The 16,106-nt window shown below is 34.4% G+C and overlaps 2 protein-coding genes across 16 annotated transcripts in view; one reads left to right on the top strand and one right to left on the bottom strand.

Annotated features, from left to right (window-relative positions):
* The window catches only part of LOC142341428 (epithelial sodium channel subunit alpha-like), a 137,459-nt gene that overhangs the window by 19,835 nt on the left and 101,518 nt on the right, over positions 1-16,106 (bottom strand). The window lies entirely within an intron of this gene.
* On the top strand, positions 4,244-7,691 carry LOC142350527 (uncharacterized). The gene is made up of 3 exons (XM_075402381.1): positions 4,244-4,860; positions 6,229-6,316; positions 7,083-7,691. The coding sequence occupies exons 1-3, from the start codon at positions 4,372-4,374 to the stop codon at positions 7,499-7,501; spliced, it is 996 nt and encodes a 331-aa protein (XP_075258496.1). The 5' UTR covers positions 4,244-4,371; the 3' UTR covers positions 7,502-7,691.

Below are 16,106 nucleotides of genomic sequence, written 5' to 3' on the forward strand. Positions count from 1 at the left end.
TTTTAAAAATAGGTCTTTTTCATCGAGTCAAGAAGGTGACCAAATCAAACCAAATTCGGTATGGAGTATCCCCTAGGTAGGCAGAGTGTAGGACAAAAAGGAATTTTTGCTAAAACTTGCCCAGTAAGGACGTTAGTTTTTCATACGGAAATTTTTGAATTTTGCAAATAACGAACTTTAAAAACAGGTCTTTTTCATCGGGTCAAGGAGTTGTCCAAATCGAACCAAACTCGGCAGCGAGCATTCCCTGTTTACTAAGTGTTTAGAACAAAAGAAATTATGGCTATAGGGAATTATTATTTGGAGATAGAGTTTGAGCCTGGTTTTTTTTACCTAAGGCTCTTCTCAAAATCTCCTATAGTTGTTCGTTTGTAACTCCGCCGTAACCGGTTCCCAGTAGGGTTGAGAGAAGGAGGAGGGGAACACACCCAGAACATACTGGAAGATCTCAAAAAGTTGATTTTTTAAAATCAATTTGAGACAATTCCGACAATTTCATTGCAAAATTTTCCGTAAAAGCGTATGGTGCAGAATTCAGCTCGCCTATGACAACGTTTTTGGCTCCTCTGTTGCTCAGAAGGTGCCCCGTGTATGTGGCAAAATGTGCCTTGTGTATGTTGTAGAATTGGTGCGTCTAGGTTGCAGAATTGGTGTGTCTATGTTGCAGATTTTGGCTCGTCTGTTGGGCAGACTTTGGCTCGACCGTAAGTACTTGGTGCTTTTATGTTTTTCGTTTAAGAAAATTCCCCGCCTGTGTTTTTTTGAACGCATCGTGCCCTCTCTGTGAGTTCAAAAAGGATCTGCGTCATAAATGAGCACAAATGAAAACCTCGACCTGGGTTGCATTTCTAATTTTGAGTGAACTTGAGCTAGTTTTTCATACTGTAACTCTTGTCCACATGCGCTTATCAACCTAATCCTTAAACATGGTTAACGATAATGCTTACGTTTTCAAGTAAAATTACTCGATCCAATTGTACATTTGATAGCGTAACAAAATCTTGCTGGCACTATAGTAGATTTTTATCTTTTAACATTGCCCTCAAAGAGGAAACCTTATTTCAAATTGTTCATATCCTTAATTAGGTAGTGTTTCGGGTAAAGGCGAGGATTAATGTCAGTGAGTTTTTGTTTTCTATCAATTTTTCGTTTCCTGTCTTTAATTTGACCAGGTGACTCTTAATTTTCAAAAACAGGATAACAAGTTACGCTTACAAACGTTGGTGATTTTCATAGCTGTCATTTCATCTCTTTTAGTGAAATGATACAGCATAGGAGATGAAATTATAATGCTCACACAAATATTCTAAATAATGTTTCAGTAATCATAGAAACGTGTGTGACTTTTAGCGTTATACGACAAAATACCCAAAACCGGAAAACGCTAAAATACCCAATGTGCCAAAATACCCAATGTGATAAAAAAAACCCTATTTGTTCCCTTTGATCTTTCGGGCTAACATTCCGATTACAAATTAGCAGCGGGTATTGCCAGAAGGTTTTAAGCGTTTAAATTGATCTCGTGCTTGTTGTGATAGTTTCGTATCAAATCCCCAGGGCCAATCCCATGGTGGCCAAATTACCTCTTCTTACTTTTAAAATTTGATAAGTTAACTCTTTTACCTTACAATTTTTTTTCATTTGGCATTATTGTTCCGACCCTCTTGAGGGGGGAGGAACTATATACTCAAATGGGTTTTTTTTGTTTTTCAGACAACTTTGACCGATCGATATATTCATCGTACAGAGTTGTGAGTGGTATCGTTATAAAGCCCGTCCAGCGCATAATGTGGAAAAAAAAAGATTTTTTTGAATTTTTTCTAGACCAAATTATCTTGTTTCTGAAATTTTGTGTATATTAGACCAATTTGCCTAATTTTTGTTCACATTTCCGGAAATTTTGCCTAAAATTTCGTCATTTTTCATAAATATGTAAAAATTGTTAACAATAGTACTGTTGATGTTATTTTTGAAGACAAAAAAGTCTTGTTGACTATTTTGATTTCATTTTTTGGCAAAAATTTTGATTAAATATTTCAAAACTCAGCCTTTTTCATCAAAATTCGTCCGAAATAAGCTACTTTAGTCCACTTTGAATAAATTTACCGCAAGTACACACCCAAAAACAACTAAATCAAGCTTTTTAGACTACAATGGGAGATAGGCTTACTTCCATATCCGTTGAGAGTTGTCTAGATTTCATATTTTGCCGTTTTCTGCTAACATTACTCTATGATTATCGAAAACGCAGCAGTTATTTTGATCTTCAAATAACAAACTATCCTGATCTATAACATTCGAAACAATTGAGCGTTCTTAAAAAACAAACAGCAATACAAAGGTTGGTTTTGGTAAAATTTTGCACTGTTACAATCCAAAATAATTCGAATTGTAGTCCGTCGGTCTTTTTATTTTAAAAAAAAATTGGATCTTTTTTGTTATTTAAAGAACAGAACCATTCAAATCAAAGCTCACTGTTGATATGTCCAATTGACATTCTAAGAAGTTCCAAATTGTTATATCTAGTTTCTTCACCTGAAAAATTATGGTTGTTTTCACTTTTGAAAATGTTTGATTTTTAAAAAAACAATGGCTTAATGTTTGCCACCATTTTGTCTTTATTTCGTCAACTTGTAGCTTGGTGTCAGCGAAGAAAGAATGCTCCTTCTTGCTTTTCTTTTTAATAAATTAAAATCTACTAACCACTAGATTTCACGATTTTTTTTAGGCTCTAACCCTTTTTTCACCTTATTTTGTCGTTTTATCACTTTATTTTATTAATGACATTTCAAATATTACATTATTGTGTAGAACATATAAAAGTTTTTAGATGCATAGATTAATGATTTAACGGCTTTGACACACTTTTCTCGAAGAATTTTTTCAGTCGCATGAAATTTCTTGGATAATGACAGGTCTCATTGATTTTTTTGGAGGAACAAATGAGCCTATGTTCTGATTTTAAATGATAGCTGACGGCGTCCTTGACTTTGAAACGAATTGTTTTCAAAAGTTATAAAAAAAATCAGTTCAACTTTAAATTTTTGTACTTTTTTGTTTTTATTTTGCGTAAATGTGTAATTTTCGTTAATTACACGTCACATATGACAATATTGTTGTCAAGGGAAAGTGAAAAAGTACAAAGTCTAATGCTTTTGAAGAATTCGATATGAATTTACCGGCTTCGACACGGGTTTTTCGTTAAAAAAAGCAAACTAATTTTTAATTTTTGTCTATATTTGACTTCCTTTTTGTATACGTAAGACATAACTGAAAAATTTCAAGTGCTTCTTTTGGACAACTAATTGTACCCATTAAATTATTTTATTTTGTAGCTAATGGCATTCACGACATTGAAAATAATTTTATTCGAAAAAAATAAAGCTATTTCTTAATTTTTCCTCTACTCTTCATATGTCTACTTTTTACCTTATCTCGATAATGAGAGGTCGCATACCACATTTTTGTGTTTATTGACTAAGGAGTTCCAGTTTTGTTGAAGTTTTTGATTTTGCGTTTCGTCTAGCTTTGCTTTCTTGATATTGGCAGAACACATCAATCTAGTGTGGCGTTTTTTTATCCCACTGGATTATTTGCGTTTGAGGCAATCTTTTTGTCCGTACACCAATTTTTTTGAAAAATGCTTTAGTTTTTTGTGTTGATTTATCTGTTCCTCATTTGATAGACAATTATGCCGAAAATATGATTAACGGGGGCGGAACTTTATGTGCAAACGCTCATTACAGAGCCTCCTTGTTTTGCTATATATTTTTTCTTTTTTTCTGATGACTTCAACAATATGTCTAAATATTGGGTTCATTTTGGATATTTTTCAACGTTGGGTGTTTTTTCTAAGATTTAGCGTATGCTCGATGTCATTTTCATTATCACTTTCATCAGAATCTTAAACATTAGCTAAGCAGGTAACTGAAATATCACTTCCGATAATTAAGCGGACAAAATCGCTAAAAAGTTATATATAATGACATTGAAATGAGATTTTGATGGACAATTGAAATGACGGCATGTAATATTTTGTCGTTCTAACGTTGGCAATATTTGCACCTTTACACAGAAAACTACCATTAAAACTTCCTTAAAATAAATCACAAGCAAGTGGCAATTAATGACACGAGTCATATCAAGATCAATGGGTCCTGTGAGCACAAATTTCCGGCTTTTGACAGATGACAAATTTATTTTTCACATCTGTCGGATGCAATTACACAAACAGTTCATCAAATTGCAAATTGAGCCAGCAAATGAACCCATTTCTCATCCAACCCGATTCACACAACCATCGGCAATGATGCAACCTCATCTAAAAGTGAATATAAGTTATCACTTTTCTTGTTGTAACTGATAACTAATATGTCCTCTAGCAGTTCGCACAATTCTGACTACGAAAACAACCACGAAAATTCAAATCGCGACTCCCCTCGTAACAACAGCCGACACCAGCCGAGTTTATCCGAAGTCTCGGCACTGCGTTTCACTCGTCGCCACTCCGCATACAACCGACCAATCAGGTGCTTCGGATTTCGCTGCGCGTATCCAATGTCTCTGTATAGTATTGGAGGCATAGCTTTTGTCTTTGCAGTGCTAACTTGCATTTGTGTTGCAAGCATGCAAAAAATAACCTACACAAAAATTGATGATCGTATAAAGAGTTTGACAGTTTTGGACAGAAACAATACAGCAAGGTTGGATGAAATAGGCGATAGGACTATGGGTTTGAGTAGCACAGTTGAACAAATTGGAACAATGCTGCAGAAAAATATTGCCCGTGAGAAGAGCTTGTCTGAGAAGCAAAGAAGAATGTCAACCCAGATGACTGCATTCAGCAACAAACTAAACAAGGTTTGAATCTTTTTAACTAATAAAATTTTGACCATATTTGAGGATGCAAATGCTACGCGAGAAACAGTATTTAATGTCTGCAATAATATTGCTTCGGACAAAAAATATAAAATGTTATTGGGAAGAGCATCAAGTTATGCTATCAAAAAATTGAGCTTCTCAAAAAATATGGTATGAAGGTTTACCATGGAGAGACTTTGTTTCATACGAAATTCAGTGCTCGGAAAATTTTATTTTTTGCTTTTTTAATTACCTTCAGACAAACAGACCTTTTGCCACGGTACTATATATCTCACAAAGAAGTTAAAGATTTTAGATTAGACAAAATGAAAGGAAAAAATCATCCCTGCGCAAGCAAACTTCTGACTGACTTTTCGATTGAAAATTTTTAAAGCTGGGACTAATGTGTCATAGAAGAATTTAAACGAGAGAAGACATTTTGAAATACGTTAATTGTTTGCTTGTCTCCAAGTAGAAAATTTCAACGCCAAATTTGAAAACGGTCACTAGAAAATCAAAGCATCCTTTTTATTAACTACTTGTCTTCGAATTAATATGAATGATTAGAATTCCAGTGGTAAGAAATAGATATTAAACTTGCAAAGAGGCAGCAATTGAAGACAAATAATAAATTAGTGTCTACTAGTTTCTCTCGCAAAGTTCTGTTGCAACTTCATTGAATAGTAAGACAATATTTGCATCACTTCGGTCATCGCAATTTTCGAAATTGTTCAAAAATCAAAATTAAAAATATTTTGATAAATCTCATATACAATGTCGACTATGAGCAACAGTTCTCCTGCAGAAATAGAGGTTGCTCAAGATTTTCGATGAAACAATTTGTGGGAAATTTTGGATATACCAAAGAATTCCGGGTATTGCTTTTTCATGACAACTATCAACCTTCCAATATCAATTTAAAACTTTTTAATGGTTTACAAAACCACATCCTGAATTCTCCATCTTGTCCCGGGAATCCAATTGATATTTTTCACAAAACTCTCGGAATACTTGTGCTCAGCAATCATGGGATGAGACAATTAAATGTACATGATCAGAAATATTCCTCAATCTGCTTATCTGACCAGATTTTTCTATTAATTTAGGGGAAAAATCAACTGTATAAAGCACATCTGAAACTATATTCAACATATTCGCCCTTAATGCGATTTTTTTCCAAGAACATACTGAAACTGAAAATGTAACCTAAAATGTTTTAAACTTTTCACTAAAAGGTAGGTATGAATTTTCGAATGTTGTTTTCAATACAAAAAGTATGCCTATTTATTTTTAACCTAGTTTGCTGGATTTCCAAAAAATGCTGCGAAAAATGCATTTGGTTTGTTTCATTTTGAGATGGTTTTTCAGTTGGAAAGGGACATTGCCTCAGGACTTTCGAAGGTCAACATCAAAATCAACAATCTCATTGAGAAGGCCAAATATGCGATAGTATCAGGTGAGCTCTATTTTTGTCTTATTCAAGACAATTTTTTTGATGAAAAAATCACCGAAATAAAAAGCAATACAATCATATTTCACAATAAAGAACTTTGCAGAAAAATAATTGTATTTTGCTCTAATAGAATAATTTTATGTTGCTCTGATAGAACAATTCTCATGAATTATGGATTTAAAGTTTTGTCCCAAACTTGCAAAATCTCAGTCAAGACGTGCAAAAGACTGAGCATAGCCAACTAAGGTCGGACGAATTGCTCTCAAACGACTGGCGAGTGGTTGGCTTCATCAGTAGATGCAGTTTAGGGAGGATAGCCCCGGCTGAATTGAAGGGCCAGGGGAGAGCATAGAGCAGGCAGCAAGAGAGGGCTCGAGCTTGCTGGAGGGGTGGTGAGAATTGTAGGGGGGGAAGGGGTGAAATTAGGGATCAAAATCAGAGATCTGTCCTTCACGCCATTAATTGATGTCTCCTAAAGATGTTCGGTGAACCGCATACTTTGAGACTAGTAGGCCGTCAGGCTCTAAAAAAACTTATTGCCCTCCGGGTGCTACCTGTCATTCATCTTCTGCTGACAAAAAATCAAAATAGTCAGACGAAAATTCGTTCAAACAAAAAAACTGAAAAAAAGACCACAGGACTAATATAATTGCAATAATACAAGTTTGAGATGATCATACTTATGAGCCATTACTGATATCCAAATTTGCAATTAGACTTGCTCAGAACTGATATTGACTTGGCGTTAGATCTGGATTTGTATTTATAGCTTCATGTGAGCAGCATGGTGGTGTTATATATGGTCGAAAGTGCTTTTCAATTTTGTGGAACAAAGCGTACAACAGAACTTTTCAAGCAGCCAAACAGTTTTGTAAGTCTCAGAACCAAACCCTCGCCTACCCATCAAACAAAGGTGAACTTCACTTTATGACAAAGTTCATGTGGAGTTTCGAGCACTTAACGCCGCATGTTGGCTTCGAGCGGTCGGGCGATAGTTCTGACTTCGTTTCAGTCGACGGGCGAGTTAAACTGAATCCGACGTCTAATATGTGGGATGTAGGGTTCCCGGCTGAGGGACGAGGTCGGTTTGGATTCCTGAGGATGGACACGACAGGCGACACGAGAAAATTGGGAAACCAACCCGATGGCATTCATACATTTGCGTGCTTTTATAGGTTGATTCCTTAAAAGGAGTTTTGTCAACGAGACTGTCATCAACGTGATTCTATGACCCAGAAGAAGAACACATTTTGTAAAACAAGTTCTCAATTTAAGCAATCTTTTTTGATGATTTCAGTTGACAAAATTGAATTTTTTCACCTGAAAGTTACAATTTCTGTTTATTTTTTCGCAATTTAAGAAGTTTTATTCATTGATATCAAATGATATATATGCAGAATAGCACCTTCATCAGAAACGAAAACCAAAAAAAATCTCATCCAAATTGGAATTTTGTCTTTTGGATAGCTTTTTCTCTTTTTTTTCTTTTCATTTTTTGCCTCTTTTTTGGAAGGGGGTGGGGGTGATAAATACTAAAACAGTCAGACAATCATGTTTGCTTGGCTATCATTCATTGTCTACCCCTTTTGTTTGCATTTTTCTATCTTCTGTTTCTACAGATTTCTCTCTTTGAGCCTGAGTTTACCTATATTCTTACCATACTGAAATGAATCAAAACCTGACGTATGTGATTACGGTAGTAATGAATACACACAGTGCAGTAGCAGTATAGCACCAATTCATCGATTCATTTTCGTTTCCTCAATTCAATTTATATGCAAATTCTGTCATTTGATTCTTTGGCTCTAGAATCGTAATTGATTCTTTCACGTGAGATTGTCAAGTTCCATATTGGATTGGACGCTTGTCACTGCGAGCAATACCTTCAGCTGAGGGAAATTTTCAGCACAGATTGTCACACATAGACACCACACATCAGCAAATTTAAATTGATTACAAAAACGCCTCGAGTTAAAACAACGAATTCTGTATATGTGTTGTAAAAAGCACATCTACCCAAACTTGTATTGTAATGCATTGCAAAAAAAGGTACGCATGTACCTACCCATCACGTCTTTACGACGAAAATGGATGTCACTAACAAGCAGGAAATTGGATCGTAATTTGGCCGGCGGCCATAATAAAATGGCCTTTGATGGAAGTTTTTCCGTGCGAACTTATTGGTAAATAATCTCAAATTTCAATCAGCGCAACAATAAAAGGAAATAAAATTAAGCAAGCCTAACTCGTTTTCATCTTTTCCCTTTCAAGTCATACTATCGACGTGTTTGAAAACAAATTGTGTGTGAAATGGCAGATTTTGAACGGTTCTTTTCTGAACAAATTGAACTTCCTGGTTGAACAAAGGGTGAAATCTTTTAGTTAAATTTAACGTTTTTTGCATTGAACTGAGCTAGCGCCGAGCCGGCTGCTCATTTTGTACTTGAGTTTAATTGCAGACATATTACTTTCATACGATGAGGTCCTCGACTGAAAACGGGCGTGTGGACCGAAGAGTCCAAAAGTTAGGTGTATTAACCAGACCGAACATTTTAATTACCCTGGGCCAGAGTGAACAGATCTTCAGAATATGGCCCATCTGGGCCAGACGGAAGAGACACAAACCTAACCGTTGGCCATACCTGAATGACCCATCGCAGACCCTGGGGAAAAGACTTAAAAATGAAGAAGCCTCTTTAGAAATTTACAATTTATGCATTTCCACTCTAGGTCTCGGAAGCGAGTTTTAAGTGTTTTGATTAAATTCGTCGATCCTCAAATATTGTAATTTTTTTGCAATAAAATTTGCATGTTTGTCTAACCGTCTAGACTTTGTTATCGTTGGCTTCAGATCATAAAAAAGGCTTTTGCTCATTAAAACGGTGTCATTCATCACCCCATTGTCATTTTTTCGCCAATTTAGCTCCTATTTTTAGCGAAACTTCAGGGTTTTAATCAGTTCATACAGATTATCGAAACTTTATTTAGAGCTAACAATTGAACATTATTTCCCCATAGAGGCTAAAAAATTAAATGTTTGTACAGCAAGACAAATAATTGGTATGGGCCAGATGGAACAGTTCGCAATATGGGTATGGGCCAGACAGAAAAGATCAATCTTAGGGTAAATATCAGATGATCAAACAGACTTCAGTAATTCTCTCCTGTAAAATATGTTGAAACAGATCGTAAGCTATGTTTCCAAAACGTGCAGTTAGCATAAAAAGTTATCAGGGCTTTAGTCTGCATTTTTTCAATTTCTAAATTGGTGCGCCAGCAATTTTCTGTTCCTGGTTTCAAGATTACCTCTTAGTTTCTAAAAGTTAAGTTTGTTTCCTGGTTTTCAAGTAAAATTGCATGATTTTCGAATAAATCCAGAAAAATACTGCCAAAAAATAGTTTTTTTATTTAGCAAGGAATTCTTTCTGGTCAAAAAAAAGCATTTCTGTATTATGTTAGAGGAAAAACATTTTTGCCGCTATTCTAAAAGAATTCTGATTCTAACTTTTGACATAAATTAATTTCCTGGTTGGTTAAGAAAAGTTTTCCTCTTTTTAAAATTAGGCGCTGTTTTTGTTGATTTCTATGCGTTGATGATGATCCGTGTATCGTCTCGACTAAGTCATTGGAAAATTAATAATAATTTTCTTTAACTGGGTGTTTGCCTATACAATTTATAAATCAGAAAACTGAATTAAAGTACTTGTAGACAAATTGAGTTTTATGTAACCAAGCTTACACTATTCATATATAGCATCTATTTGAGAGGCCCATTTTAAACATTTGGAGCCAAAAATTGTACAATGCAGAGTAACTTAGGTTCAAACATTGAGGCTTCGAAAGAACGCTTTGACTTTTCTGACTAAGTGAAGATGTTCCTTTCTAAACTCATCTACGGCGTGCATTTTTTCCAATGTTTTAGTGTGCAAAACAATATACCTGAGAATATCATAAAACGAATTTAAAAATCAATCTAAACACGACTAATGATCCTATCAGATTTCAAAGAATAGTTCACAACAAGCTGTTGGGTACAACCTGGGCAATTGCGGCTTTTCAACTTAAAAATTTGCAAATTCTCAACGTCTAATTTTAACGTTTAATTTTAATTCAATCAAATATTTCAGAAAAATCTTTTGTATCAATTTTAATTTCTGATGCTGTACAATTTATCCGATAAAAGTTACCTTCACTATAAATACACCTTGCTCAATGTTTTCATATTAGCGTACTGAATACGCTTAATCAAATTCTGAGATGAAATTTAATTTTGTTTGAACTTAAATCTTTTCAATGTTAGAAGCTATTTGACAATTGCTGAACTATCTTAGCATGAGATGCGGATAATGTTAAACAAGGCTACTCGGTAATGTGCGATCGCACATAAGGTTCCGACCCGCTCATCCACAATTTTGGCTTGATTGTCTACCAAATGAGGAACATAGAAATCCCAAAATTTCAAGTATTTTTAAAAAAATTGGTGTATGAACGAAAAGAAAGTCTCCGAAGCAAATAAATGTGGTGGAGAAAAAACAATGGCGCATTAGATTGATGAGATGTGCAAATATTAAGAAAGCGAGTCAAGACGAACAGCAAAATCAAACAACAGCAACAACAAAAAATAATTACACCAAAAACTTCATATCCGTTTTAAAAACAAAACTTAATAACAAAGTCAAAATACCGTCAGATAAAACTGATATTAAACAAAATAACCTCCCCAGAAAAGATAAGGGAGTAGTCAATAAAAAGGCTTGGTAAGAATTAGACAATAAAGAACAAAAACAGTAAAGTTGAAAAATTCGCTTATTTTTTTTAAAACAATTAATTTCGAAATAATGAAAACCATTAGAAATCAAATAAAATATCTCATAGGTGTACGATTACCAATTCTTCCATAGAAGGAATTAAGAGCTGCCGGTATTCAAGTTTTTACGCGGTTACAAAAAGAACATATAGACAACAAACAAAAAATCAAAAATAAATTGGCAGAAAATGGTTTTGAAACCGTTAAGCCATAATATGGCCATCAAAATGTGTTCAATTGCATTTTTTTAACCACCGATAATGCATTATGTGACCTCTCCTTAATGAAGATAGGTAACAAGTAGACAAAATGCAAAACAAAATGCAAAAACAAGTAACTTTTTAATTTTTTTTCGAAAAATATTATTTCCAAAGATATGAATACCATTAATTACAGATTAAAAAAATTATTTAGTTTCGTATATTGTTCTTTAAAAGAAGACCATGAGAATTGCAATTACCCAGAATATGTCTTATGTCTACAAAAAGAACGTCAAACATGACAAAAATTAAAAATTAATTTTATTTTTCGTGTTGAAGCTAGTAAAGTCAACGAATTTTTTAAAAACATTAGATTTTTTGACACTAATCCCCTTTTGAAACCTTCCTTTGACAACAATAATGTCAAAATTGGCCTGTAATTTACGAGACTAGATAACAACCAGACAATAAAAGGAACAAAATTGCGGAGTTACAAAATGTTTTTTCTAATTTGGAAAACAATTGTTTTCAGAGTCATGAAAGCTATCAGCTATCCACTCAGATCAGAATATCGTCTCATCTGTTCTTCCATGAAACGGCAATGAAACCGGGTCACTGTACAGTAATATTTCATACGACTTAAAAGACATAGTAAAAACGGCTATTAAAGACATTTTAAAAAAATCAATTAAATTTTTCGAGAAAGTAGTGTCGAAGCCGTTAAAATCTTTATCTGTATATTCAAGCATTTTAATTGTGCTTTATTTTGAAAACCAATAATGTGATATATGAACTGTCAATAACGTGACAATGTGACAAAACTAGAAAACGTGAAAAATGGGCAAATACCTAAAAATTAGGAAAATTCGAAATCTAGTTGTATCAAAGCCAGTAGCCCCAACTTAAGGCGTAAAAAAACTCAGAAGAAGCATTTTTCAGCGGGGACAATAAATTTCAAGTTGTCCAAAGAATGAGAAAACTAGAGGCAAAATTTCAATAAGTCATTATTTATTTGAAAATCAAATACTTTTAACAGTCAAAACTACCATAAGCTTTCGAGTAATTAACTAGGTACAATAATGTGGAGCCAATTAGGAACCCAATTAGAACTATCATTAGTGAGCTATTTTTTGAAATGTTCTGTTTTTTAATTATTGTAGAAGAGATCGAATTTTTTTTATAAAAAAGACCGACTGTTTACAATCCGATTTATTTTTGGATTATACCAGTCCAAGATTGGTCCAAAACTAGCCCTGCTAATGCTGTTTGTTCTTTAAAAACACTTAATAATTCGAATGTTATAGATATTGATTTTTTGTTACTTAAAAAATCAAAAATAGATGCTGCGTGTTTGATAATCAAAGAATAAGTTTTGCAAAAAACTGTTAAGTTTAAATTACAGAGCACACTCAACGGGATTTGAAGTAAAAAAGTCCCCTTTTGAGTCTAAAAAAATTGTGTTAGTTGTGTTTTGGTCTGTACTTCCGGTAAAATTATTCAAAATGGACTAAAGAAACTTATTTCGTGCTGTTTTTGAAGAAAAAGTCATAATTTTGAAATATTTAGCCAGAAATTTTGACAAAAAATATAAAAATAGCCTATAATATTCTTGTGATTTTTTTGTTTTTACAAATGACAATCAACAGCACTTTCAAAAAAATTGACAAATGTTAGCAAAATTGGCGAAGTTTCATTCAAAAATTCCGGAAAAAGTGAATAAAATCTCGCGAAATTCACACTATTTTCTCAAAATTTAAACCTCGATAACTCCTGGTAAAAAACGAAAATTAAAAAAATCTTTTTAATTCCATATTCTACGCTGGACAAGCTTCCCGATGATACCAGTCTAAACTCTACGATGAATATATCAATCGGCCAAAATTGACTGAACAAAAAAAACACGTTTGAGTATATAGTTCCTTCCCCCTCAAGAGGGGTCGGAACAACAAGTTTGCAAAAGTTTTAATGCATGCTGATAAAAAATATAAGCAGAGTGTTGAAAGCGTTTCCGTTGAAATAAAATGATTTGGTTTCCCTTAAATTTGGCAGGTCTAAAGATAGATGTAATTGTCCGCTCTCGTTGCGATAACTTTCAAAAAGGATCAATAATCGAAGTCTTTATAAAAAAAACTAATAAGAATTCAAGACTTAATTTCTTGAGATCAGCAATGTATCGGAACAAAGTCGATATAGCAAGCAAAATCCTGTTTCGGCACAGGAAATTTTGTATTTCACAACGTATAAGAATCAATGTATAAGACTAAACGTATAAGACTCAACACTATATAAGACTCAACACTCATAACGTATGTAAGATTTACATCAGACAACTAGCAAGGATGTCGGCCAAACGTAATTGATGCTCTTTTCAAGGTCAGAATAGGTCAAAAATGCTATTAATTTGACCTCTGGATTACATCTATATCAAAAACGAGATTTGGTCCCACCGGGGTTTGAACCGCACCCTCTAGATTAAGGGGCCTAGGTACTAAGCATTATGCTATATCCCAGTTGGAACAATCTGTGCGAACGCACAAGTAATATGCTCTTTCATTTACGCTTACACGCATTTGCGTCAGCAACATCTTCAGGCCCCAAAACTGATGATTCAAAAACTGGTATCAAATTAACAATAGGACGAATCAAAGATTTTGGTTGAATTTGAGCGGACCGTGCGATGACATCGTTACCATAACGTAGACTTAAAATGCGAGCCTGTGGATAATAGCCTCTTGGTCTGTCGCTATCGATTATCCAAACTATGCCACCGGTTTTCAAGATTTCATCTGACGGAGTATTCCATTTGCAACGACGATTCAATGGGGGAAGGTATTCTTTTAACCATCGTTTCCAAATGGCATTTGCGTAAGCTTCGGCTCTGCCGTATCGGCTTCGGTGATTGAAGTCATCGACAGGGGTGAGTGAAGGAAGGCAAGTACTGCGATTCCCCAAAAGAAAATGGTTTGGCGTTAATGCATCTAAATCGTTGGCATCGGAACTTACGGAAGTCAATGGGCGGTTGTTCAGTGACTGTTCCACCAGACAGAAACAAGTGAGGAGTATTTCGTCTGTAAGCCGACGATTGCGTAAAATGTTCGCTCGAAACTCCGCACTAGCCTTTCCCAAACACCTCCGTGGTGCGGTGAAGCAGGTGGATTAAACTTCCACATGACTCCCTTTTGTGCCAGCTCCGAAGCAATTTTCTGTTTGTCCAAGTTTAGGAAACATAGCAACACTTCTTTCTCTGTACCAACAAAGTTAGTGCCGCTGTCGGAACAAATGACCAACGGCATTCCACGACGACCAATGAAGCGTTTAAAACCCATAACACAGGAGTTTGTATCCATCGAATGTGCAATCTCAACATGAAGGGCTCTGGTCGTGAGACAGGTGCGCAGGAAAACCCACCTTTTCTCAGAGGAGCGACGGATCGTGACGTGAAACGGACAAAGTAGTCAAGACCGACATTCGTAAAGGGCGGACACTGGAAGGCAAGACGTTCGGACGGAAGATCAGCCATCATGATTTTTTGACACTAATCCCCTTTTGTAACCTTCCTTTGACAACAATAATGTCATAATTGGCCTGTAATTTACGAGACTAGATAACAACCAGACAATAAAAGGAACAAAATTGCGGAGTTACGAAATGTTTTTTCTAATTTGGAAAACAATTGTTTTCAGAGTCATGAAAGCTATCAGCTATCCATTAAGATCAGAATATCGTCTCATCTGTTCTTCCATGAAACGGCAATGAAACCGGGTCACTGTACAGTAATATTTCATACGACTTAAAAGACAAAGTAAAAACGGCTATTGAAGACATTTTAAAAAAAATCAATTCAATTTTTCGAGAAAGTAGTGTCGAAGCCGTTAAAATCATTATCTGTATATTCAAGCATTTTAATTGTGCTTTATTTTGAAAACCAATAACGTGATATATGAACTGTCAATATCGTGACAATGTGACAAAACTAGAAAACGTGAAAAATGGGCAAATACCTAAAAATTAAGAAAATTCGAAATCTAGTTGTATCAAAGCCAGTAGCCCCAACTTAAGGCGTAAAAAAATCAGAAGAAGCATTTTTTCAGCGGGGACAATAAACTTCAAGTTGTGCAAAGAATGAGAACATTAGAGGCAAAATTTCAATAAGTAATTATTTATTTGAAAATCAAATACTTTTAGCAGTCAAAACTACCATAAGCTTTCGAGTAATCAACTAGGTACAATAATGTGGAGCCAATTAGGAACCCAATTAGAACTATCATTAATGAGCTATTTTTTGAAATGTTCTGTTATTTAATTATTGTAGAAGAGATCGAATTTTTTTATAAAAAAGACCGACTGTTTACAATCCGATTTATTTTTGGATTATACCACTCCAAGATTGGTCCAAAACTAGCCCTGCTAATGCTGTTTGTTCTTTAAAAACACTTAATAATTCGAATGTTATAGATATTGATTTTTTGTTACTTAAAAAATCAAAAATAGATGCTGCGTGTTTGATAATCAAAGAATAAGTTTTGCAAAAAACTGTTAAGTTTAAATTACAGAGCACACTCAACGGAATTTGAAGTAAAAAAGTCCCCTTTTGAGTCTAAAAAATATGTGTTAGTTGTGTTTTGGTCTGTACTTCCTGTAAAATTATTCAAAATGGACTAAAGAAACTTATTTCGTGCTGTTTTTGAGGAAAAAGTCATAATTTTGAAATATTTAGCCAGAAATTTTGACAAAAAATATAAAAATGGCCTATAATATTCTTGTGATTTTTTTTGTTTTTACAAAT

Source organism: Convolutriloba macropyga, chromosome 1 (assembly GCF_964194025.1).
Source record: "Convolutriloba macropyga chromosome 1, txConMacr16.3, whole genome shotgun sequence".
NCBI classification, from domain to species: domain Eukaryota; kingdom Metazoa; phylum Xenacoelomorpha; order Acoela; family Convolutidae; genus Convolutriloba; species Convolutriloba macropyga.